This window comes from Mesoplodon densirostris, chromosome 9 (genome assembly GCF_025265405.1).
Source record: "Mesoplodon densirostris isolate mMesDen1 chromosome 9, mMesDen1 primary haplotype, whole genome shotgun sequence".
NCBI lineage: Eukaryota > Metazoa > Chordata > Mammalia > Artiodactyla > Ziphiidae > Mesoplodon > Mesoplodon densirostris.
Genome location: NC_082669.1, coordinates 73,659,896 through 73,685,334, shown reverse-complemented (window position 1 = coordinate 73,685,334; position 25,439 = coordinate 73,659,896). Strand labels below are relative to the sequence as shown.

Below are 25,439 nucleotides of genomic sequence, written 5' to 3'. Positions count from 1 at the left end.
GTTAAGAATGAATACAAATAAATAACCAAATAATATGCATTAGCAAACACCAGTTCATTCCATTTCTAATTATGAAACATGTAATATAATGTAGAAAATGCTAAGAAAACTCATTTAAAACAAGAAAACGTTATTGCTCTTTTAAATAATACATACATATTAATACATTTAGTTGTAACTAAAAGTAAACTGTAAAATATCAGCAGAGAATTTTAGTGACTTTTCCCCTAATATGTGTAATGTATCATGTAATTCTTCAAGTGATTATTATTATGTGAAACTGTATTTGAATAATAGGAAATCAAGTTTAAAAAATTAAATAGTGGAAAGTCTTTAAGTTGCTAATTTAGTGAGTGATAATTACATAATGTGTTGTAACCAAAAAAAAAAGGCTACCATGAGGCATCTCTGGGATGTCACCAGCATAGCTTGGTGGGGGAAAGATGAAAACAATGAGTTGGCAGGGCCAAGGCTAAGGGAAATGATCCAGGTGTAGATTTGACTCCCTACAGGCCAGTAGTTAAAATTCAAAGCCAGTATTCAAATAAATGAGGAAAACTGAGGTTTGACAGAGGCAGGATGGGGCAGAACAGAAAGGGGTGGGTGCAAAAGATTTGATCAGGTAAATGGGTGAGGGTAGCAACCAATCTTCACACGAAAAAGAATGTAATAGCCTTGACTTTGATGAAGGAGACTTATATCTCAAATTCAGTGAACACCATTTAGCAAATAATTTCCCTCTTAAAATGCCTACATAATGATAAATACAAACTATTCAAAGATATTTTGACATGTAGATGCTGAATAGGTGACTAGGCCTACTTACTACCTAAATGACTATATCCTGAATGATAGACTAGCAAGGTATGGAATTCAATTTTATACCCCAGAAAAATCACGAATTCTTATATTATGGAACTTTGGGGTCTGTCCCAAATAGTTGAAACCATAAACATTAAACCTACCAATGCCAAGATTCTACAATATTTAAGGTGGGGTTGGTTCCTAAGTGAAACAAAAACTCAGCTATCATTTGGGGGTACAAAGAGAAAAGCCCAATCCTCTTTAAAAACATCTAATGGTGAAGAATAAATTATAAAGGAAGTAAAAACATTCAAGACCACTGAAGTCTTTTTTTTAAGTTTAAATATTCAACTGCTTGTAATATATACATCCTTCCCATTTATCCTCTTAAGTCCTCTCTAATAAAGCACCTTTTTCTCCAGGTATCAATACTCTTCCAGGAGACCATGAGTTGTAGGGGAGAATACCCACAGCCCCAGCAGGTGGTCTTGACTAGCCCAAACCAAGCATGGTGGTCATATTCTCCTTGTTAACGACTGGTTTAGGTGTGAACATGTAACAGTATGGAACAATTCTGGCCAATAAAATGGGAGGGAAAATTTTTTTGAGGGCATTCAAGAGAAGGTTTCATGGCTCGTAACAGCCATCAGGATGAAGCCAACACAGAGAGCCCAGACAGCTATGAAAAAGCAAAACCAGATTCCTGGCAAATACCACTCCTGCAGCTGCCTGACCTCTGGACTCCTTGTTAAAGAAGAGAATAAGCTTTGTATTGCTTGAGTAAATTTAATTTAGGGGTTTTCTGTTAGTTGCAGGCATCCTAACTGATACACCAAGCTTTTTTTTTTTCTTTAAAAATATACTAATGTAGAAAAAATTGCATTCACAAACAATTCAAACACAACAGGTTGATATAAAATGCAAAGTAAGTCTTCCCTGACCTCCCAGTACTACTCCTCAGAAATTATCATGTAACCAGTGTCTATTAGCAGATCTTTTGGTGGTTGTTATTTAAAATAGAAAATAATATACCTAATCATGATCTTTATCAACTTTAGACAGAATCAACCACCTACCATGAAAGATTACAGAATTAGTACACTAAGCCTTTTCCTCTCCTTTTTTCTTCTATTTCCCAATGTGAGGCACATTTTACATCATTAACCAATAAATGTAATTAACTTTTGTGTACTCTTTATAGATTGATTGAAAAACATTTATAATATTATATAAACAAGTTCGTTGTAAATTGAGTAATAATAGAAACAATATCAGTTTTCCAAATGAGAAATTCCCAAGTGTCAAATTCTAATGTATGCTCTCAATTTCTTTCTAGCTTTATTTCTTCATGAGGGTATATACTCAGCCACACTGTCTAGTTTCCCATGTTGTAACCCTTCTTGTACATTGTAATTCAGAGTAAAAAAACAGTAGTTTTTTTCCAAAAGGGTATGTGGATGGTAATCTTTGAGTTCTTGCATTTCTAAAATGTCTTTATTTTGGGTTCACCTTCTATTAATATTTATTTGGTTACAAAGTTCAAAAGCATTTTCCCCTCAGATATTTGGAGACACTACTCCATTCCACTTCAGCATCTGCTATTATTTTCCCCATGTCTGTGAAGCGAATTCTTGCTACTTTGTAGGAAACTTCTTTTCACTCTACTTTCCCCACCAAATACTGCCCACTTCTCTGCAACTCTTCCCCAAAAAACTCTACACACTGCTTTTCTAGACTTGGTATCTTCGGCTCCTCCCCTTCCATTCTCCTTCTCTCTCTCCCTCCCTGTCACCCTTTTGTCATAATTTATTTTTTGGTGTGGTCGGGGTTGGGTGAGAAAAGGATGCTTTATGTCCCCCCACAAGATGAGACCATCTCACCAGAAGTTTACCGTAAAAGTTTACATTAGGAATAAGACCAGTAATTTTTTTAAATTTAGGCATATTTGCAGAGTGAAAAGGAACAGATGATTCTTGAAAGACTGTGACAAACTACTCACTTATATTAGTATTTTGATCTGTTTCCATGTACCCCATTATTTTGCAGACATAGCCAAAGAATATTTCAAGAAGCAAAATATGTATGGGGGTGTGTGTGTGCCCGTAATTATTTCATTCCTCACTGTCAGAACCTGTTTGATAGCACCGGTTCCTAATACTAGTCCAAAAGTAAACAGAGGAGACTATAAGAATCATTCGCTCTTTATCCACTTTGACTCTTCTGTCCTCAAATACCGTCTTATTTTTAAAATACAATATAGAAACAATAATGACTAGTTTTTATTTTCTTGGAAGAATAATAAAGGAGCTTTTCATTTACATAAATTGTATTGTCATAATTTGCTTGATGATGGCTTTTACAGGTATAAAATAGTTCTGAAAAAAACAATGTTATTCAGAGTGGTGATCAAAAGAAGAAAAGCATGTTGATGAAATGTAAGCTACACTAAATAAAATCATAATGGGTTTGATGAATAATCTTTTTCAGGTCATATTTAATTCAAACAGATGAGAGAGAAAGAGAAAGGGAGGGGGAGAATGGGAGCACAAGCGTAATATATGCTATCATCCTTGCTCTACTTGAAGTACTATTTAATACGTGTTCATGCACATGTTCTAAAAATTCATTATGATTTGTTATTCAGCTTTATTTATTTATTTATTTATTTAGTTTTATTTATTTATTTTTTATATTTATTTAGTATTCACCAAACTTTTGCAGTGGCACACTTGGATTTGGTACTCAATAAAAATGTTTCTACGGTCCAAACCATACTTAGTATCTCTACTGGAGATTCACAATATAGGTTAGCTTATTAAAAACTCTGAGAAGCCCAATAAATGGGTATTCAAGGACCCAAATTTCCAACAGGTTTTGGGGAGGTTTACCCCCCACACCACCAAGTAATGCTCCTAACACCAGCTGGGTGTGCTACAATTCAACTCAATTTTGACACTATCTGGAGACAGGGTCAGATCCCACAGGTTAAGGGCTCAGTCCTACAAGACTATTTTTCACTCCAGATGTCAACTGCAAGCCCAGATTGTCACCTGTGCTTCTGACCAACTGGCCGGAGTCCGGAGGTTCCCCGGACTCCTTCCTCGGATTCTATTAATTTGCTAGAGAGGCTCACAGAACTCAGAGAAACACTTTACTTACTGATTTATCATAAAAGGATATGACTAAGAACAGCCAAACGGAAGGGGTGCATAGAGCATGATATGTGGAAAGGACACCAAGTTTCCACAACCTCTCCAGGTGCACCACTCTCCCTAATCTCCATGTGTTCACCAATTTGGAAGCTCTCCAAACCCTCTCCCTCTTTTTTTTTTTTTTTTTTGGTTTTTATAGAGGCTTCATTACAGAGGCAGGATTGATTAAATCATTGGTTACCAATTCAATCTTCAGCTCCTCTCCCTTCCCAAAAGCCTAGGGGTGGGACTGAAAGTTCTAACCCTCTACCCACTTCTAGCAACCAGCCCCCATCCTTAGGTATGGTCCAAAAGTCACATTGTTAGCATAACAAGAGACACTGCTTTGCTGTCATCACAGGAAATTCCAAAGGTTTTGGGAACTGAATGAAAGCCAAGTTACTAACCCTTCAACAACATGGGTGTTAGGGGCACTGACCTCATGCAGTGGAAAATCTGAGTATAACTTCATAGTCAGCCTGTTTTATCCACAGTTCCAAAACCACAGATTCAACCAACAACAGATTGTGTAGTACTTAAAATAAATTTTAAGTATTTATTGAAAAAATCTGTGTATAAGTGGACCTGTGTAGTTCAAACTTGCATTGTTTGAGGGTCAACTGTATACATGAAAAATGTATTCTGATCATCTAAATGACCAAGCATATATTTCTTATAAATCACAATACTGAACGTCCTTATAAAGAAACACTTAACAAGATTCAAATCTTAATCTATATTTCACAAATCTATTTGAACATGATTTTTTTTCCACAGCATATTTATTATCACCCTGTAGAACCTCATTCTGAAGAGCAAGCTATTTGCTACTCACGTATGGAGTCATAATTGAAACTCTAGTAAAATATCCATGTTAAAAATTCTGTCCAAAAATATATTCAGTATAAATTCTTTTCCAAATTTCTTTAAAAGCACTTAGTTTTGCTGCCATTCTCTCTAAACCTGCTCCAATGAGGCACACCCCCACCACTTGATAAAAATTAGTCTTGTCAAGTTCATTTCTGAGCTCTATATTGCTAGAAAGAACAATGGCTACTTCTCAGGCATCTTCTTACTGGACTCAGTGGCAGCATTTTACAAAGTTGACCACTTTCTACTTCTTGATAAACTTTGTTTCACTTTCTCTCAAGACACAAAACTCCTAACTCATTGGCTGCTGCTTCTCAGATACCTTTATGGGTTCCTCATTTTCTCCTTGTACTTTTAATTTTAGAGCACCTGAGGGTTCAGTTCTTGGATTGTTTCTTTTTATATCTATAAATATTCCCTTGGTGATTTCATTTACACTCATGGTTTAAAATATTCCCTATATTTTGACAATTCCAAAATACACATCTTCAGCTCCACTCTCTCTCCAAATTCCGGGCCTATCTCCAACCCTCTACACATTGTCGCTAAGTTGGTATGTCCAAACTGAATTTCCCATCTTCCCTCTTAAATGTCTTCTTGCAACTTTCCCCATCTTAGTTAATGGCAACTATCCTTCTGGTTCTCTATAAACACTAAACTTGGAATCATCCTTTTCTCCTCTTTGATGTCTATATCCAATCGGTAAGCAATTCCTACTGGCAACCACTTCCCACCATTGCCACCACTACTCTCCTGGTGTAGAGTGTGAGCTGCACCAATTTCTCATCCTGGAATAGGGAAATAGACTAACTGGCCTCTCTGTTCCACTGTTGCCCCTCTATAGTCTATTAACAACACAGCAGCCAGTATAGAAGATAAAGTCATTTATTTGCTCGAAACTCAGCTATCACATCACATTCCAATGCCAAACCCTTTACAAAAGCTGACAAAGCCCTACATGATCTGTCCTGCCCCCTACCCCACTATCTTTATAAACTCATCTCCAACTACTCCCCTGTGTCACTGACCTCCAGCTACACTGGCTTCTTTGATTTTCCTAGAACTTGTCACACATTTCCATCTTCCATACAAATAACTCAAGCCTGCAAATTCACCTTCTCAATGAAGCCTACACAGACCATCCAGCTGAAAATTGCAACACGTTTTTGACCTGCCCGCCCTGCCAATATCCTTCCCCTGTATTACACTTCCTTTCTTTTGTAGAGTGTATCACCTTACATAATAAAGTAAAAAGTTAATAAACAGAAATCTCAATTATTTAAATAGAATGGGTAGACCAGAATGGGAGCTCTCACACCTTACCACCATAGCAGAGCCCAACAGGAAGAAGAAACACTTCCTTTCTTTCCTGACGAGAAGTCGGCTGAGACTGTCACAACTCAGCCAATGAAAAGCTATGGACTCTTTACTATAACCCTCTCGGCTTCCTTTTCCCCTCTATGAAATAATTCTCCTCTCCATTTTTGCTGGGGAATTGGATGTGGTTTGCCAGAATTGGATGTGATTTGCCATGGTTTACAGACCCTGAATGGCAACTCTTTGTTGATCCCAAATAAACCCATTTTTGCTGGAGAAATTACTGGCAGTCTATTTAAGTCAACAGTAATTATTTTATTATGGTTATTACCGATCTCCTTTCAAGAGAATGTAAGCACCTGCACCCCATACTCCTTACAATACATTATCAATGACAATAAATAAAATTGCATAGCAAATTATCTAGTGTAAAGGAGTAAAAATTATTTTTCCTCTACCCTCCTAGAGGGTCCTCCTCTTTGCTGAGGAACGCCCCCATCCAGGTAATAAAAGACAGATTAGCAAGAGAAAAACAAAAAGAAGTTTAATAACGTGTACCTCCTGTATATATGGGAGATAGACAGGAAAACTGAGTAACACTCAGGAATGGCCCAAGCCATCACCTACGGAAAGACACAAAAAGATGAAAAAGATGTTTGGAGTGGGGGGCAGTTATGGGAGATTTTCAGGCAAAGCACAGTAAGCAAGGATGTGGTTGTTGTGTTGATTTAAGCCCATGCCTTCCCCACTGCTAAGAGTTCCTAGAGATTTAGTCATCCTCCTCTTCCTTGTCCAGAGAGGGAGACACACTTAAAAATGAAGATTTCCTTATAAATGTAAACGTCTCTTATAGAAGGATACCATTTACTTGGTTTTCTGAGCTTCTCTTATGATTTTTTTTGTTTACAATAATCAGTGTAAGATAATCCTTATGCCAAAGAGGCATATTTTTGGGGTGGCAAATTCTGCTCCCCTTCACTGGGTAGTTCAACCACAGTGCAAGGAATGAAGAGAAGTTGGAGAGTGGTTTGAGTAGCAAAGTTGAGCTAAGAGGAAGAATCTGAATTTCACAGAAGATAGTCAAAATAAGGCCTGCATGGTAGCATGAAAAATAGAACAGGTCCAAAACGGAGTTGTTTATGCTAAGCCCCACAACACCTAACCAAGGCTTAAGTACTGTTTCAGCTCTCCCAGAAATGGAATCTTAACCCAATCAGGAACTACCTGATGGGCACTAGTGACGTAATCTGCCTGACAGACTCCTGCCACCCCCTAAAGGAAAGTGACCTTGCGACAACTTTTTGCTGGTATAACTTCCTTGTCCTGCTTCTTCCTGCCTGTAAGTCTTTCATGTTGCTTAGTTCCTCAGAGCTCCTTTCTATCAGCTAGGTGGAAAGCTGCCTAACACATGAGTCGTTGAATAAAGGCAGTTGAGATTTTTAAAATTCACTCATGTGAATTTTGTTTTTTAACAATAGGGAACAGACACACTGCACATCTGCTGTATCTTCCACTGACTTTGGCTGTGGTTGATGTAAATGTAAACTAAATGTGGATTCATACTGTTTCATCTAATCCTGTCTGACACCATCACCACATGGAAGGAAACGTTGGTGTAAGCAGGTTAGGTAAGATAAGGACCTATGCCTGATTCACTGATGCATGTCAGTAAATACAGGGTTGGATGTTAGAGTTTCTCTTACTTACTGTTGATTTTCCTTAAATGTCTGAATTCCTTGGGCATCTGTTATGTGTTTATGAAGGATTTACATCAACTTGCACAGAGAGATGAGAAAAGCAGTTTCTTCAGCAGTTACGTATGCCTGTGTTAAAGCTCCTTTTTGAATAGGAGCTATGGTTTCTTTTAAGTTGTCAGGGTATTTCAACCTGCAGGCAACTGCAGGTGAGTATGTTGTCAGCACGCAGAAGTTATTGTTCCCTACACATGCCAAAGTAAGACGGCTTTATTTACTCTGGGAGTGGAGGGCTGCTATTACTCACCAGCACCCACTCCATCACCAAGTGAAAATTCACTTCACCTCTGCTCTTTTTCTGGCATCTCAATACCCTCAAATGGGGAGCCTGCCCAGGGATAATCTCTTTCTTCAAGTTATCCTAAGTCCCTGACCTGCAGAAAAAGCTGTCAACGGTTGACCTGAAGGGGAGAGAAAAGGGCAAGGGTTCCCCATGAAGTTCTACTCTGGCCCATTCTTTCACTTTGCTTCCCCTTCCCAACCCCTCTTAAAAATCTGAGACTTAAAAACTTCTCCAGAACACCTTGACTGTGGTTCTCTGATTTCCCTCTCAATTCAATTTCTTCTGCTTTATACCTTTTCCTTTATATCATGCCTCAAAAATTCTATATGTTGTTTTACAGCATGTTTACAACTTCATTATTATATTTTCTGTCATTGGGACCAAGAGGGGAAACAATCATGACTGATTTTATTCAACCTGTCACCTGAAACTAAAGATGCCAGCATTAACATGAAAAATATAAAACCTTAGAGACCTACTGCTGATACCAATCTCTTCTTTATTGTTTGGCAATAGACTCATTTTCCTCTAGTGTGTTTTTATTTGCTTTTTCTTCAAAAAATTAGAATAACTACTCCAGGATTGTACAAATTCTTAATTGACCTTGGGCAACCTAAATTTTCATGGAACTAATCTCAGAATTGGACCTGAAATTTAGAGCACAAAACTACCTACCAACTGGAGCACCAAAAGAATTTCATGCCTACCACATGCACTATAGCATCCAATGCAGGACATACTCAATCCAGAAAACTTGAAGAATTAGAGAAATTAGTTCAAGAAAAAGATTAAGTCATGTTATGAATATTACTATTTTATGCCAAAGAAAAAAAAATTATAGATTTCTTGTGTAGGGAGTGTAGATTAAGCTACTGTCTTGGTCATTTCATAACTATAGGAGTTTACCATTCTCCTTGTGCATTCAACCTGTATAAACTATAAAGAAGAAAAATTTTTAATTACTGAGGAAACTTTCATGTTGATTACTGGTCTAATTTCTAGTTGCTTATATAATTAACTACTCACACACACATACCTGTAGATTACCTAAGCGTCATTATATTTAGTTTGTGCCGTAAGATTTATGATTCATGGTACATTTTTCCCTGCAAAAAGTATGTCAAACAGCCAAATGGGAGGTTAAAAAAAAAGAAGGGGTTCAAATAAATGTTTAAAATGGGAGAAACAAGAAAGATAGTCAAGGGTACAGATGCTAACAATATTAAAATAATCCTTGAAGTTCGTCATTTGAAAACTTTTTTTTTTTTTTGCCTCATTTGTTCTGTTTAATAGGCCACAGATAATCCTCAGACCAAAATACAATGTATGGCTATTTTCTCATTATCAAACAAAAGTAGTAGGTATAACTTTCAGGAAATAATTAAGGTACATAAATATAATAGAATAAATTCATTTTCTTCACAGATGTCAAATTAAAGATGATCACTAGCAAATAAAGCTTCATGCAAAGTCTGCTTTTTCCCAACCAGGCCTAAAGAGGAAAGCAACAGGGGCAAGAATACTTGTTCCTAGCAAACAAATACACCACAATTATAATTAACAAAATCTTCAAGCTACCAAAATCTGTGAGGGAAGGAGGATGGAGGACGATAAAAAAGCAAGAGAAATTACTAAATGGCAATCTAACAAGGTCACCTCAGGGTTTCAGGTTAGTGAAAAGTAACTTCTAGAATATGGTCTATGATCAGTATAAGCAGCCCAATTGCTTATATACCCTTCCTATCTCCAGAATTGCTGAATAAACTTTTAACAATAAAATGACAACAGAGAACATCATATTGTAAATATTATATTTCTCTCACTCACAAAGGTGTATGAGATATTTACTAGTTTTAATATGTATCCATAGGATTAATACTCATGTGGAGTATAACACGGAAAAGTGCGGAACTAAAGAAATGTCTATCTGAAAACAAAAGCACACATTTCTTAGGATTTAAAAATATTGCACATAATAAGGTTGCACAGAAATTACTGGCTGTTTTTATAAACAGAATGAGGTATTAGTCAATCTCTAAAGATGAGGGCAAAGAAGAAAAACCACACACACACACAAGAATACATAAATCCATACTAAGACCTAGAGCATCAACAATTAAGAAAGAAATGTGAAAAGATGTGTAAATAGCTATGATTTCAACACTACAAAATCATTAGCCAGGGACCAAACACGTAACAAACTCTGGACAATGTTAAGTTTTCAACTTTCTTTGAGTCTAAATGACTATGAGCAATACAATCATTTCCTTTACTCAAATTCTTCTGCATGGCTCTCTGGTAAATATTAAACCATACCTTTCTGAAGATTTCAGTGGAAATTAACCAAGATACTGCTTGTTATCCTTTGCTGAACGACTCAATTATACAGTTTCACATACATTTTGTGACCCAAGTCAGAGAGGCTACAGAGCATGCAATTTTAAATTAGCAAAGGTTTCACTGCAAAAAAATCATTCAAGTTCACACAATTTAAATCTACAATAACTTTTAAAATTTAACCTTTAAATATTTATCAGGCAAACTCATTTTTTTCTTGGTAATAAAACTGGTCATGTTAATAAGCCCAAGGGCAGGTAGAGAAAAAAGACAAGGCAGTATTATAATATCTTTTCTTAAAGAACCTTGCCTAATCAGGGAAAATAATAACTAGCTATTTCTCTACTAACTGAATGTTGCGGAATTTCTCAAAAACAATTAAATATATTTGATAGCTATTATCAAGTTAAGTGAAATCATGCACTTGTCAAAATAGTTCACAAAAAATTGGTTCTGCATCAAAGATATTGAAGGAGAGTCAACTAGTTGGGTTTAAAGAGAACAGAAAAAGGACAAACTACTGCCCTGAACAGTCAGTGTATGTAGTAACCATATTTCCTTTTCGTTGAGTGACAGTCCTACAGTGCTTGCTAGATCCATGGAAGCTATTTTCAGTCTGTACTGTATGTCGATTGGTGGTGGTGTCAAAACCACTAAAAGAAAACATTTTCTCCATATCTTCAAACATGTCATCAAACAACCCACCTCCAAAAGAAAACTCCTGGAAATGGTGCCTTTGTCTACTGGAACCATCCTGGCGTGCCTGGAAGTGATTTTCAAAATGCTTCTTGGACCGAGTGTTTTGGTTTTGACCAAAAAAACCAAAGTCTTTAAATAAGTCATCAAAATTGAAGTTAAATGACTGCTCAAAAGGACTTCCACTAGCTCTTTGTCCTTTACCATTAGTAAAAGCACTATGTCCAAGTGTATCATATTCTTTTCGCCTATTAGCATCTGAGAGTGTTTCATATGCTGAAAGAAATAAAAATATTTTAGTAACTGGAAGTAATCAAAATTACATATACCCAAACCTCTTAAATTTATTTTATGAAAGTATTTCACATCACAAATAAAACCAAATGCTACTAACATAAGAGAAAATTTATAAGTCACAAAAGGCAGATACTTTGTCTTATTCACTGCATACTATCAGCAGTTAGCACAATGCCTGCCTCTAGTAAATAACCAATAAATATTTGTTAAGTGCTACTATTAATACAAATAAATATGGGGGCAACAATTTCAGAGTTATTCTTATTATCTGTGCAAAATCATCACTTGTATGAAAGAAGTTAATGAGCAAATTCAGAGGAATTCACATTTTTCACTTACTAGTTGAAGTAAATGTTTAACTCCAACTCCCTACTCAGTTACCTCCACCCACCATTAATTACTAAATGCTCAGGAGATGCAATGTTTTAGAATTAGTCTTAAGTCAAAACTTGTTTCATACTTTTCCTTTAAAGACAAATGTGGCTTTGAGATGTAGACCAAGTGAGGAAGAAAAAAAAACAAGGCATTTTAGAGCCCATTTAATTTTTTATGCTTAATATTTTTATATTTAATCTCCATAATTCATAAAAACTTTCTTAAATTAATTCATAAGTTTTGGGTATCTAAAATTCCTTTTGACATAGAAACAATAAGCAACTTTATAAATAACAAAAGAATGAAATAATACATTTTCAACATTTTCAGATCTGAATGCCAATAAAAGTATATACTTCCACACATCTAGGATCAAAATATGTTATAAGAAAATAGCCTTGAGAATCTCACTCTCACTATATTCATGTATAGATCCCACTCTCCCTCCCACCTCCACAAAACCTTCAAATACATACAAACTTCTTAGGTATCATTCTCCTTTACTAGTTAATACCTGTGAGACCTTGAAGATAGTCATTTACGTACCTTCTGCAATCTCTCTGAATTTTGTTTCAGCATCAGGACTCTTATTTTTATCAGGATGGTACTTCATGGCCAACTTGTGAAAGGCCTTCTTGATTTGGCGCTCTGATGCTGACTTTGGCACACCTAAGATATCATAGTAACTTTTTGAGGCCAAAATTAATTCGGTTATCATTAAAATGCAGATTGCAAAGATGAAAACTGACTGGGGAGTAGCCATTTCTAATATCCTAAAGAAGAAAAGAAAATAAATATTATCCATGGAACTAAACTTAAGATTTTTCTTTTAAAAGAAACTGAATGAGCTTTTAGGATTCAAAGTATACTAATGCAGTATCAAAATGTTAAGCATATATAGTGTATCTTGTATCTATTTCCATGTTATTTCACTTATACAGGCTGCACTACCCCTAAATTGGTTGTAATCTTGAGAGCAAATGTAATTCAACCAAATTAAGAAAAATCTTTCTTAGTTTTGCCTTTCCACTAACACTCTGGCCATAAACACAGTAGTTACAAAAATATAGCTTAAAATGATCTCAATATCTCAATCTTCCCTTCTATAATTCATATTCTAAAGGGATTTTTAAAAAACTTTAACTTAATGGGAAAAAAGTACATTACCAAGGTAATCAGCCCAGTATGTCTAAATTAGCAGTAATCGTCCCTCCCTAAGAAACTTTCAGTTTTCATTTCAGCAAGGTGAGCCAAGGATTGCACAGAGAATCTCAATATTACATAATATTGATAACGCAACACAACAGAATGTAATCTCTTTTTTTAAAAACTGTAATATCCCAAATATTTAACAAAAAAGCATGGATAAATGAGTTTTGTTAAAAACTCATAATTAATAGAATTTAAGATTTCTGCGAAGGCTGCCAGAAAAATGAACTTTCGTAGTTTCTACTTTAGATAAGGTAAATTCTTTCTAACTTCTCAGGAGTCGTTAAAATGTTTCTCTAACCTTAAACAAGTTTGAACCTAGAATTCAACTGAGAATTCTTGAGAGTACAGATTAAATGACTTGGGATTCAAGCGACCCTGTTTGTTGAACACCATACCACAGGAGTCCTTAAGAACCTAGGATGACATAACACAGCGGACTAAAGACGCTCTGGTTTGTGCAAACTGCCTGCTTTCCTCTCGTGTTAGCCTGTTCGGAGCGTAATTAGCAGATGACTTCTTCCCAGAGAGTTACTCACAGTCACGCGAACCAAGGATGAAGTACGAACTCCTGGTTTAAAGAACAGAAACCATGCGCGTACTGTGACTGATCCCTAGTCAAAGGGCGGGTCTAAAACTGACAGGGAGGCATCTTCCCAGTTTCATAAACCTTACTCCACAGTTTCAAGTTGAATATACCATACTCTCCTAAAAGACGGACTGTTGCTTTATACTGACTCCTCATTCCCAAGAGAGAGCCGGCGGACGGCAAGCCTGGGCCTTACTCCCAGAGCCAGTGGCTGGTTGGGCTGGACTCGCCCTGTCAGACCTTGCGCCGCCGTCCGGTTGTCCGTGGCTCGGGGTCCAGCCCTGGGAGGAGCTGCCCGACACCCGAGAAGGCCAACGGCACAACACCCCCCCCCCCCCAAAAAAAAACCGCACTACACTGTGCTTCGGCCATCTCCTTTCTCCTATTCTCTTCCTCAAGAACACGAGACAGCCCGAAGCCCTAGCGGCGACCGTGGCGGACACCGAGGCCTAAACCCCCTCCCGGAGACCCCGGCCTCATCCCTCATTCGCACCCTCCAGCTGCAGCTGCTCCTTCAGAGAGCGGAGGCGCCGGCGATGCTGACCAGCTGACCTCCACAAGGCTGCGCGGCTCGGCCCCCCCAACCCCGGCCTCCGTGGCCTCCGGGAGCTGGTGCGCACCCACTGCCGCCTGTCCACAGACCTCACACTCCTGCCGTCGCCGCCGCGTCCCCTCACAGCCAGCTCCCCACAGGCGGGCCGGCCGCTGCTCGCGCCACCACCTCAGGAGGAGACCTACACGAAACGCTTTCCTATTGGCTCCCGCCTCCCCACCTGACCCTGGCGCCCTACGCGCACGTGGAAAACTGTTGTTGCTGCTCGGCCTGTGCGTCACTTCCGGCCCCCACCCCCGAAAGGGCTGTACTGAAGCCGGCAGAAGCGGAAGTGAGTCGAGGGTTGCACTGTCTTTCCGTTCCGCCCAGCCTGGCGCAGGCGCGGTGGCTCCGGCGGCCTGCATCTGCGGCTCCGCCTCAGCGAGGAAGGCCCGCCTGTACCCCTCGGCGGCCCGGGTCTCTTGTGGCCTCGCCGCAGCGATGCCCCGCTATTGCGCAGCGATTTGCTGTAAGAACCGCCGGGGACGAAACAGTAAAGACCGGAAGCTGAGTTTTTACCCGTAAGTTTTTCCTAACGCAGAAGCGTCAGCTTGCCTTTGGGTCGCAGTCCTGTGGCGTATGGGGTTGGGGTTTGGCGTATCTCCTGTCAGCTCTATAAATTCGTCCTTCATTCTGCGGCCGTGTTCGGCCCCTCCGCGGGAGGAGGGCGCGAAGGCTCGAGTTCAGTTTACCTGGAAATGTTCTGACATTTCTAGGGAGGTCGCTAGGCGTGTGGCGAGGCGTTGGGGCCTGTTGGAGTGTTCATAGGGCGCCTAAAGCAGTCACGTTTGCGCGGTGCTCCGTGGTTTTCAGAGCTGTTTCCCCACCTCCCCGGAACTCATCTCATTGACGACCTTAACCACCACTTCAGGTGCATCAAACGTGCCAAGTGGGAAGGTTCACTTAAAGTTAACTTACACTTCCAGTGAGTTAGGTCGCATAGTTGTTATTTTTTTTTTTTTTTCTTTTTGCGGTATGTGGGCCTCTCACTGTTGTGGCCTCTCCCATTGCGGAGCACAGGCTCCGGACGCGCAGGCCCAGCGGCCATGGCTCACGGGCCCAGCCGCTCCGCGGCATATGGGATCCTCCCAGACCGGGGCACGAACCCGTATCCCCTGCATCAGCAGGCGGACTCTTAACCACTGCGCCACCAGGGAGGCCCGCATAGTTGTTATTTAATTCCACTTTCTCCTGACGAAACTGAGGCCTTTGAGAAAGGTTAGGTAAGTGACCTTGAAATTTTTGTGGCAGAGCCAGAATTATAACCTACCTCCTGCTCAGGGCTCTAGATACTCTCCATTCGTTCAGAGAGCAGGGTAAGTCAGAGCTAACAGGTTTTTCCCGCTCTCCCCACGTAGAGCGTTACTCTGAAACCTTTCCTAAGCGAGGAAGCAATTTTTTTTTTTTTTTTTTTTTCGTAAAAGCGAAAATCTTGGTCGGGCATCAGTACCTGTTAGACCTAACTTTCCTAAAAGTGAAGTGGCAGAAAGCGAACTTTGGAGAAGTGAGGAATACCTGTATTCCAAATTACTGCAGCCACGAAATATTTTCGTGGAACCCGAGAACTACCCATTTTTATTTGGAAGAATAGTGAAGCAGTATTGTGTAATAAGTAAGAGGCCAGACTCCAAAGCCAGACTTTCGTTCAAATACTGGCTCCACTACTTTGTAGCTGAATAACCTTCCGTAAATTATTTAACCCTTCTAGCTAAGACCTCCCATATGTAAAGTGGAGACACTAGTAATACCTAATTCACACGTAGTGTGTAAAGACATAAAATGGCGTTTGGCACTCATAACGTGCTTAGTGTTTATGAAAGTCAACGTATTTAGGATATTCTATTTCCTTTATTTCTTGTATTTAAAAATAATTAATTTAGCCCTAACCTGGTTGTCTTTAACTTTCTTTGAATTTTCACTAGCTATTTTGTGAAGCTTATTTGACTTTAGACCTAAAGTTTTCTGTTCACTAATGACTCAGCTGCTTTCCATTATCTTAACTAATGAAGAAAACTGATAACTCCAAATAATTCACACCATGTGGCAATATTTCCAGGGTTATCTTCCTCGAAGCCCTTCCACAAGTTGCAAAGAGATATTTTAGGGGGAGAAATATATGCTAGTATATTAATGGCTCTGGCTCTGAGGAGGTTTGTAGCAAAGGATCATGTTGAGCTTGATTTAACCCCATATTTTCCATATTTCCTTGGCCTTGGATTTGGGGGCGTCATAACCTCAGACTAAAAATTCTTTAATCTTTGTGGACTGCGTATTTACTATTTTTAAGGAGTGAAAAATAATAATGCCAGAGGAAGTCAATTATAAAGAATTTTTTCCTCAAAATGAATTTACTGAAAGTGGAGTTTTTAAATGAGTTTTTGAAATTTCATGTGTAATCAGCAAACTAAAAATTGAATTAGTTTTATTCCCCTAATAGCACCAAACTTGAAGAATTGAATTTTCTCATACTAACACTATAGCAAGCTGCAAAATAAATTTATACTAATTAGAAAATTCAGTGAATATATACATATGGTGACCAGTTTATACCAGTGATTATTTTATGTTTTGAGGAGAATTAATAAGACAGAGACACAAAATTACCAGTCAAACAAACTGAACCAATGTAGAGATACTAAGTTGTTCCAGAAACATATTCTAGGAGAGTTCCTAGAGATTTACCTGTTAAGAAAGCATTGCAATACAATTACCAATAAAGACATTCACAAAGTGTATTTTTTTAATTGTTTGATAACTTAGCATATAGGTACAATAGAAATAATTTACAAACGGCATCGTATACATGAAATTACATTAAAAATTTTTTTTTGTAAAAGGCATATTCTCATTTTAGCTATAACAGCAAAGGTATAAACTTATCTGTAGATAGCAGAGTTACAAGTCCTCTGAAAAGAAAATTCTTTTTGCCGTTAAATGCCTTTTCTCGTTAGACCTATCATACTTATAACCTAAGTCATTGATACATGTAAGGTTAAAAAATTTTCACACCATGTATGAATATTATATCTATGGTAAAAACTTCCAAAGGCAGATAATCTGAGTTTTCCACGGAAGGATATCAGGGTTAAAAATTATTTCCTACAAAGTACCCAGACTCTTTTCGTCTAGCATCTTACAAAGTTGTCAGTATTTATTTTTAAAAATCGTGCTACTACGAAGCATAAATGGTTGTGACTGGGAGGAATGTGTAACAGCTGCTTTTTGTATGAGATCCTTCTATGTTACTCTTTTCTATAAGTAGGAAATTATTATTTTTTATTTTTTTTGCTGTACGCGGGCCTCTCACTGTTGTGGCCTCTCCCATTGCGGAGCACAGGCTCCGCACGCGCAGGCTCAGCGGCCATGGCTCACGGGCCCAGCCGCTCCGCGGCATGTGGGATTTTCCCAGACCGGGGCACAAACCCGTGTCCCCTGCATCGGCAGGCGGACTCTCAACCACTGCGCCTCCAGGGAAGCCCTAGTAGGAAATTATTATGTAGTATGTGTCTTGGACTGTGTTCTTGTAAAATCTTCAAAAGAAGTATAAATCACTGTTGTTTAATTCAGTTTAACTCAAACCTGATTAGACTGGTAGAATAAAGTTTTCTGTCAAATTCTCCCATTAGTCCAGTTTTACCCATAAAACACATTGTAGTACGTTAGAGCCAACTCTAAAAATCCAGGTTACTCAGTACAGGAAGAACACGTATAAAGAGCTGTTTTACCTTTCTCTATCTTTTCTGTTTGTTTCATATTATAAGATATCTGAGTCTGTCCTTTAACACGTTTAGTTCTTGTGTCAATTTCTCTTTCAGAACTTGAATACTTGAATTTTAGAGTTCCTAATCTACCAGCTATAGAAGACTAGAAATATTGGACTAAATTACAAATGGATAGAATTGAGGCTGATTCCAGTAAAGAGAATGGAGTATTAGAAGTTTTATAAGATTGAGTATTCATTTTATGTCAGCTAAACCATTTGTTTGAATTAACGTCTCTGTATTTAAATTTTTTTTTTTTTTTTTTTTTTTTTTGCGGTACACGGGCCTCTCACTGTTGTGGCCTCTCCCGTTGCGGAGCACAGGCTCCGGACGCGCAGGCTCAGTGGCCATGGCTCACAGGCCCAGCCGCTCCGCGGCATGTGGGATCCTCCCGGACCAGGGCACGAACCCGTGTACCCTGCATTCGCAGGTGGACTCTCAACCACTGCGCCACCAGGGAAGCCCATGTATTTTAAAAATATTAATGTAAGAGCCTGAAGTTTAATACTTCTTGAATTATAGACAAGAAACCGTTTGACTTGTTATATTACTATGAAATATATTTGAATAAGACTTTGTAGTTACAAAGCTCTTCACTAGTTCTAGGCAAACTACACAACAGAGTGAAAAAGACATGTAATCCATAGCAAATATGAATAGATTTTATCCTTTGTAGTAACATAGGTTTTACTTGAAGGGATTCTGAGTTATGTTTTACAAGCCACTCTTCTCAGACAAAAGCTTTGGCTACACATCTCATATCTTAGTCCTCTTTGCTGCAGAGATGATACGGTAGTAGTTGTCATGAAGATGCTATTGTATGGTAGGAGTGGTTGTCTTGCTTTTGTGGCACTTGACCCATAGGTTACCTATATGTGCAGGCCTGGAATCTGGCAAAATTGTTAAAATATAGCAAAGTTTTCCTTTTTTTACTTTCAGGTTTCCTCTACATGACAAAGAAAGACTTGAAAAATGGTTAAAGAACATGAAGCGAGATTCATGGGTTCCCAGTAAATACCAGTTCCTGTGTAGTGACCATTTTACTCCTGACTCTCTTGACATCAGATGGGGTATTCGCTATTTGAAACAAACTGCAATTCCAACAATATTTTCTTTGCCTGAAGAGAATCAGGTATTGAAGGCAGGGAGTAGGGGAGAAGGGGATAATGCTGAGCATGGTGGCAGATTGCAGGGTGGCAGGTAATCAGGTAGAGGGGATGAGAGGGAAAGATAACTGCTGGGAAAACACATATTTGAGAAAAAGAAAAACTAATTTGCTTTGACTGAAAGTATAATAATTTTTTAAAGATTTAAACCATTTTGAAGCATAGCTTCAGAGGAGCCAAGGATAACACATACATAAATTATCAGGTTAAGTTATTAATGTAAATTAATGATCTAGATTTTTTACTGGTCTTGTGAGTGATCTGAGATTTTTTTCCATTATATTGATATATTGATTATGCATAACGTTTTTTAAAAAAATGCTTTCAAGTATATTTTGAGCTGTTATATACTGAAAACATTTTTTTAACTGAATACATTTGCTTGGCCAGTATACTGCTCATAGTTGTACTGAAATAGTCAGCACTAACTAATAAGGGAATAAGCCTAGTAAGGACATCTTTATTAGAATTTGAAAATATTATTTTATAGGAGAAAGACCCTTCCAAAAAAAAATCTCAGAAGAAAAAATTGAAAGATGAGAAAGAAGTATGCCTAAAAGCCAAGTCAGAAGAGTCATTTTCATCAAATGAGCCAAAGAAGAATACAGTTGACACAGATGTGCCCCCTGAACATGCAGAATTACTTGATTCATCTGCCTTGGTAAAGCCACCAGATCCAAAAGCAGGAAGTTTACAAAATAATGTATTAACTCTTAATCTGCTTAAACAAGATACCAGAAAATCAGAACCTACCTTGGAAACATCAGTTTATCAAGACATAGGTATAGGTGGTTTTCACACATCTTTTGAGAATCTAAATTCTACAACTATTACTTTGACAACTTCAAATTCAGAAGGTATTCAGCAGTCTCTGGAAGCCCAAGAAGTGCTTGAAATAACTACCAATCATCTTGCTAACCCACACTTTACAAATAATTCTGTGGAAATTAAGTCACAGGAAAATCCATTCTTGTTCAGCACAATTACTCAAAGAGTTAAAGAATTAAACACAAATAAAGAATCGGTTATTGCCATTTTTGTACCTACAGAAAATTCCAAAACTACAATTAATTCTTTTATACCTGCCCCCAAAGAAAAGGTGGAAATGGAAGAAGACATAGATGTTGAAGACTCATATAAGGATATAGACAATGAGATGGAAGTTTTACAGATTGAGCATTCTTACTGCAGACAAGATGTAAGTAAGGAACATCTTTGGCAGAAAGTCTCTAAACTACATTCAAAGATAACTCTCCTTGAGTTACAAGAACAACAAACTCTAGGAAGATTGAAGTCTTTGGAAGCTCTTATAAGGCAGCTAAAACAGGAAAACCGGCTATCTGAAGAAAATGTCAAGATTATAGAAAACCATTTCACAACGTATGAAGTTACTATGATATAGGTTAAAGAGGTTTTAAAGCTGTGACTTTTATGTAAGCTTTCTGTTTGCCAAACCAAATTATATGTAAAATGAACTTTTTCCTGTGTAAAGTTCTTATCTTAATGAAGCTAAGCAAGTGCTCTAATGTTATGAACTGCATCCTGTTCTTATAATGCTCATTTTTTAGAAAAACTAGAGAGTTGTTGGGTAGAAGAAGTTTCATTACTTTTTAATTTTCCAAATTTGAAGTTAAAATGTAGTGAATAAATATGGCTAAGTCGTAAAATGAGAGAACACAGATATGGTAAACAATAGCCCAGAATAGAAAACAGGCTCAGGGATCAGTCTTGGTTCTACCATTGACATGTGACTTGGACAAGTTACTTAGCAAGATTCTCAGTCTCTAATCTGTAAAAAGAGGGCACTTAACTAGATCTCTAACATAGTCTGTTTCTTTATAGTTTCTTCCCTTTCTAGTTAGATACTTTTAATAGAACAAGTTTTCTATATGATAATCTTATACTCACATAAAACTAGATGCTGGCTAGCATTTGATATTATTAACTGTTGGATTCTTCTCAATATTTATTAAATTATGTGTTGCTTGGCCTTTGGGCTATAGTTTTCTGTGTTATAAAGGGAAATACTCCAGTTACAATTTTATTCCAATTGAACTAAAACAAGGAATCAACCATTAGCCCAGTTCTTAGGAGAGGTACTTTAAACTTGAAAGAATATGTACCTTATATGTGGCAGGCCATCATAATACACAGTCATTTAAGCTTCTTGACACCTTGTATTTAAGGTTATATTTATAAACCAAAAATTTCAATGAGGTTTATTATTTTAATACTTTTTAAAAATTATGTTTTTATCTATTTAATATGTATAACTTTTTAAAATGTGTGCATATGTTGTTTTAAAATTCCAGAATGATAGAGTAATATTTAATGTTACACCTTCCCACTTATATGTATTTTAGTAAAAGAAATTATAGATAGGTGGTGATGACCTTGGAGAGACAAGTAGGAAAGAGAAATAATGGTGATAGAAATAAAATGAAACGTAAAAGCGGAGACATAGTCGTAGCAATACAAATGTGAAAAATAGATGATCCCTTAGAATTGGCAGTTAATATAATTAAATATGTTAATCTTTATGGTGTTAAGCAAATTCCTGTCAGCCTGATTCTTAGTTTTCTCTTCTGTTATATAAAAAATACTGTTACCTATTTTGAAGGATGGTTTTTTGAATTCTGTAAGGTAGTAAATGTGTTTTTGGTGCCAGAAAATAGGAGGTGCTCAATAAATATTAGTTGACTACACAGCAAATAGTATACTGATTGTTTTGTAAATGGATGATTATTTGGGGCCATATGTCACTTAGTTTTTTTAGGCTAATAAAATTAATTAGTATTATATTAATGTGTGTCAGCTAATTATCAAAAGTTGATTAGCGGTGTCCTTATTGTGTGACTATGGAGCAAAAATCCTTAATTTTTGCATAAATTATGTGTATATAATTAGTAAAGTTGATGTGATGTTATTTTTAAGTTGCATTTTGCTGGTATTTAAAATAAATAATATCGATGTAAATAGCCTTTTTAAGTCATTATAAAATATGTTGTACATTGTAGTTATTTTCTATTTAAAGTTATAGTTTACTCAGGAATAATTTAAACTAGTTGTGTTTCTTTAAACTACTAAATTATAAGTATTTAAGATACTTTCTTGGCTTTTCTATATTCAGTTCAGAATGTTCCCTCTAACTCAGTTAACCAATAAATTTTATTTGGGGGTTCTGACCAACTTTATTTCTTACTTACATACTTATAGGAGCCTCTTAACTAGTAGTACCTATATTTTCAATCTCCTGCTTCCTTATTTTCCGGGACTCTGCTATCAGCTTTTTACCTAAACTATAGATATAGCTGTATCACCTGCACACCACCTAACTTTCCTAGCTCAGAAATCTGTAATCACTCTTTAATACCTACAGAGTAAAGCAAAGCTTGTTACTCTCATGTATGTGATCCTCTCTGATTCTGTCATCCTGTGTTCTAGCCAGACTGGACTTCTTAGCATTTCTCAAACATGCTAGACAGGTACTTGTTTTTGTGTCTTCTTATTTTATTCTCTAAATTCAACCATTCTGTTAAAATTGTATTTCGATTTTGTTGGAATGTCATCCCTTCTTACCAGTCAAAATTGTTTTTTCTCTGTTCCTACAGGGCTTTGTCTTATAACACTGAGCTTTGTTTTATAACACCGTAACAGTGTTTACACTGTTTGTATATCATGATGTTATCCATGGCTTTCTCTTCGACTGGACTGTATGCTTTTTGAAAGCAGAATTTTTATTCACTTCTGTTTCTTTGACAATGTAATATTAACTCAATAAATGTTTGGATGAATATTTTGAATTTGCCTACTTAGAATTTCTTGGTTCTGGTCACCTAAAATCAAGAACCTTCTTAACAAATATATCCTTGATACCTTGAGAATGATTAGGGAAGGATATAGATCTTCATATAATCTTTAAAACATTCCATGTTTCCAATGGACAGTACCATTTACCAGTTATCTGCTATGCCACCTATTAACTGATTTTTGTTGTAGAAGGCTATCCCCACCACAGACTATTTCCTACTTTCTATCTGATAGTTAAAAAGGAAATATGTCTAAGGAAGCTGTTTATGCCTACATGTCAGAGAGATTGGTAAGTCAAATTTAGAAAGACTGCATCATATAAATAATATGTGATGTTGATCTAAACATCAAGCAGGTTTTGGCAAGGGGCAGTGGTTTTTGTTTTCTGGCTATGCATTTCAAAAATTTTGACGTCTTAAGGATGCTTATACATAAGGCATGCATACAACTTTGTTCTTGGTTTGTAAATTAACTTTTATAAACTTTCTTTTTTTTTTTTTTTTTTTCTTTTTGCGGTATGTGGGCCTCTCACTGTTGTGGCCTCTCCCATTGCGGAGCACAGGCTCCGGACGCGCAGGCCCAGCGGCCATGGCTCACGGGCCCAGCCGCTCCGCGGCATATGGGATCCTCCCAGACCGGGGCACGAACCCGTATCCCCTGCATCGGCAGGCGGACTCTCAACCACTGCGCCACCAGGGAGGCCCTAAACTTTCTTTTTTGTACATAAACAAAACCAATTTTCTTAAGGCTACCTTTGTATTCTTTCCTGTACCTTTTGAGCTTTGAACTTTGACCTCTGCAGCAATAAAGCAGCACTTCTGTGACACACACAAGGTCATTTTTTTTAAGAAAAAGAATGCACAGTTGTTACATTTTTAAGTGCTGCATTCAAAAGATAGTTACTCAGAATTCTCTAGTTTGAATAAATTCTTGCAAAGTATCCCTACTGTAATTTGTGATATGATGCTGTGCCCTAAAGTGTACTTTCTTTACTAATAGACAATTTATTATGGCACGTCAGCACGATTTGTTTAGATAATACATCACTACATTCTGTTAATCATTAGGTGTGACTGAATTTCTTTTTCAGTTATTAAAAAAAATCTCAACTGTATAAATATTCAGAAAAAACTTTTTAAAATAAAGAACATCAAGCAGGGAACTTTTCTGCATATTTTCAATCTTGAAAAAAAATCAGCCATGTATTAAGAGTTGGAATATTAACGTGCAGATAAATTTTTCTGTTTCTAACTAAATTGAACAGTTCTGCCAATTAATTTGGTGTTCAAGTACATCTTTCTTTTTTAGATTATGCTATTTTGTATTTTTGTGGATGAGGTGGGTGGGTAGAAACACTCATTCACAATTGTCAGAGGGAAAAAGCTACAGAGAAGGTTGGGGGGTGGGGGTGGGAGACAAGATGTATCTGTATAAGAGATAAGTTCCTTCAAGGAAGGGTCTTTGTTTCATTTATCATTTTAACCTATTCTCTACCCTCTGGCTTTTTGGGTACTTGACCACCTCATCTCCAGTGAACTTTTCCTCCATTCCTCTTCAGCCACCTCATTTCTATGGTCAATGGTAGACCTTTGTCATCACCAGTACTTGCATCCCATTGAAAAATGTCACCTTCAAGCTCCTCATTCTGACCACCACCTTCTATAGTTCAGCACAGTTACTGGAACAACTCACTGCAACCAACCACTCTTGCACAGTCTATTATCCCTGTAGTAGGTTCTATTTTCCAAATAATGGCCACAAAATGTATCTCATCCTGTATTCTCTTCCGCAGTATATGACCTTGCCACTCCCTTATCAAGGGGTGGAGTTTATTTCTCTACCTTGTTTTTTTTAATAAATCTATTTAGTTTTGGCTGTGTTGAGTCTCTGTTGCTGCACATGGGCTTTCTCTAGTTGCGGCAAGCTTCATTGTGGTGTGCAGGCTTCTCATTGCGGTGGCTTCTCTCGTTGCACAGCACGGGCTCTAGGTACACAAGCTTCAATAGTTGCAGCATGCGGGCTCAGTAGTTGTGGCTCTCGGGCTCTAGAACACAGTCTCAGTAGTTGTGGTGCACAGGCTTAGTTGCTTCATGGCATGTGGGATCTTCCCAGACCAGGGCTCGAACCCATGTCCCCTGCATTGGCAGGCGGATTCTTAACCACTGCACCACCAGGGAAGCGCTCTCTACCTTTTTTTAATCTGGAAGAGTGTGTGACTGCTTTAATCAGTGGAATACAGTGAAAGTGACACTGCTAGTTCCAGACTCAGCCCTTAATGGGCCTGGCAGCTTTCACATCCTCTTTGGAGCTTTTGCTTTCTCTTGGAATGCCAGGTGCCATGTAAGATGTGTGATTACCCTGAGATCATGCTGGAAAAGCAAAGTCACA

At 37.6% G+C, this 25,439-nt stretch overlaps 2 protein-coding genes across 3 annotated transcripts; one reads left to right on the top strand and one right to left on the bottom strand.

Annotated features, from left to right (window-relative positions):
• Positions 1–4,580: 4,580 nt before the first annotated feature.
• DNAJB9 (DnaJ heat shock protein family (Hsp40) member B9) lies at positions 4,581–14,479 on the bottom strand. 2 transcript variants are annotated; one of them, XM_060108339.1, is made up of 3 exons: positions 14,216–14,479; positions 12,471–12,697; positions 4,581–11,528 (listed from the first exon to the last, which is right to left on the bottom strand). In XM_060108339.1, the coding sequence occupies exons 2-3, from the start codon at positions 12,685–12,687 to the stop codon at positions 11,074–11,076; spliced, it is 672 nt and encodes a 223-aa protein (XP_059964322.1). In that variant the 5' UTR covers positions 12,688–12,697; positions 14,216–14,479; the 3' UTR covers positions 4,581–11,073. The 2 variants fall into 2 exon arrangements, with proteins under 2 accessions (XP_059964322.1, XP_059964321.1); XM_060108338.1 differs by having other exon boundaries at positions 14,365–14,475.
• A 170-nt stretch (positions 14,480–14,649) lies between these two features.
• Positions 14,650–23,024, top strand: THAP5 (THAP domain containing 5). The gene is made up of 3 exons (XM_060108007.1): positions 14,650–14,835; positions 19,015–19,207; positions 19,732–23,024. The coding sequence occupies exons 1-3, from the start codon at positions 14,756–14,758 to the stop codon at positions 20,641–20,643; spliced, it is 1,185 nt and encodes a 394-aa protein (XP_059963990.1). The 5' UTR covers positions 14,650–14,755; the 3' UTR covers positions 20,644–23,024.
• The last annotated feature ends 2,415 nt before the right edge of the window (positions 23,025–25,439 follow it).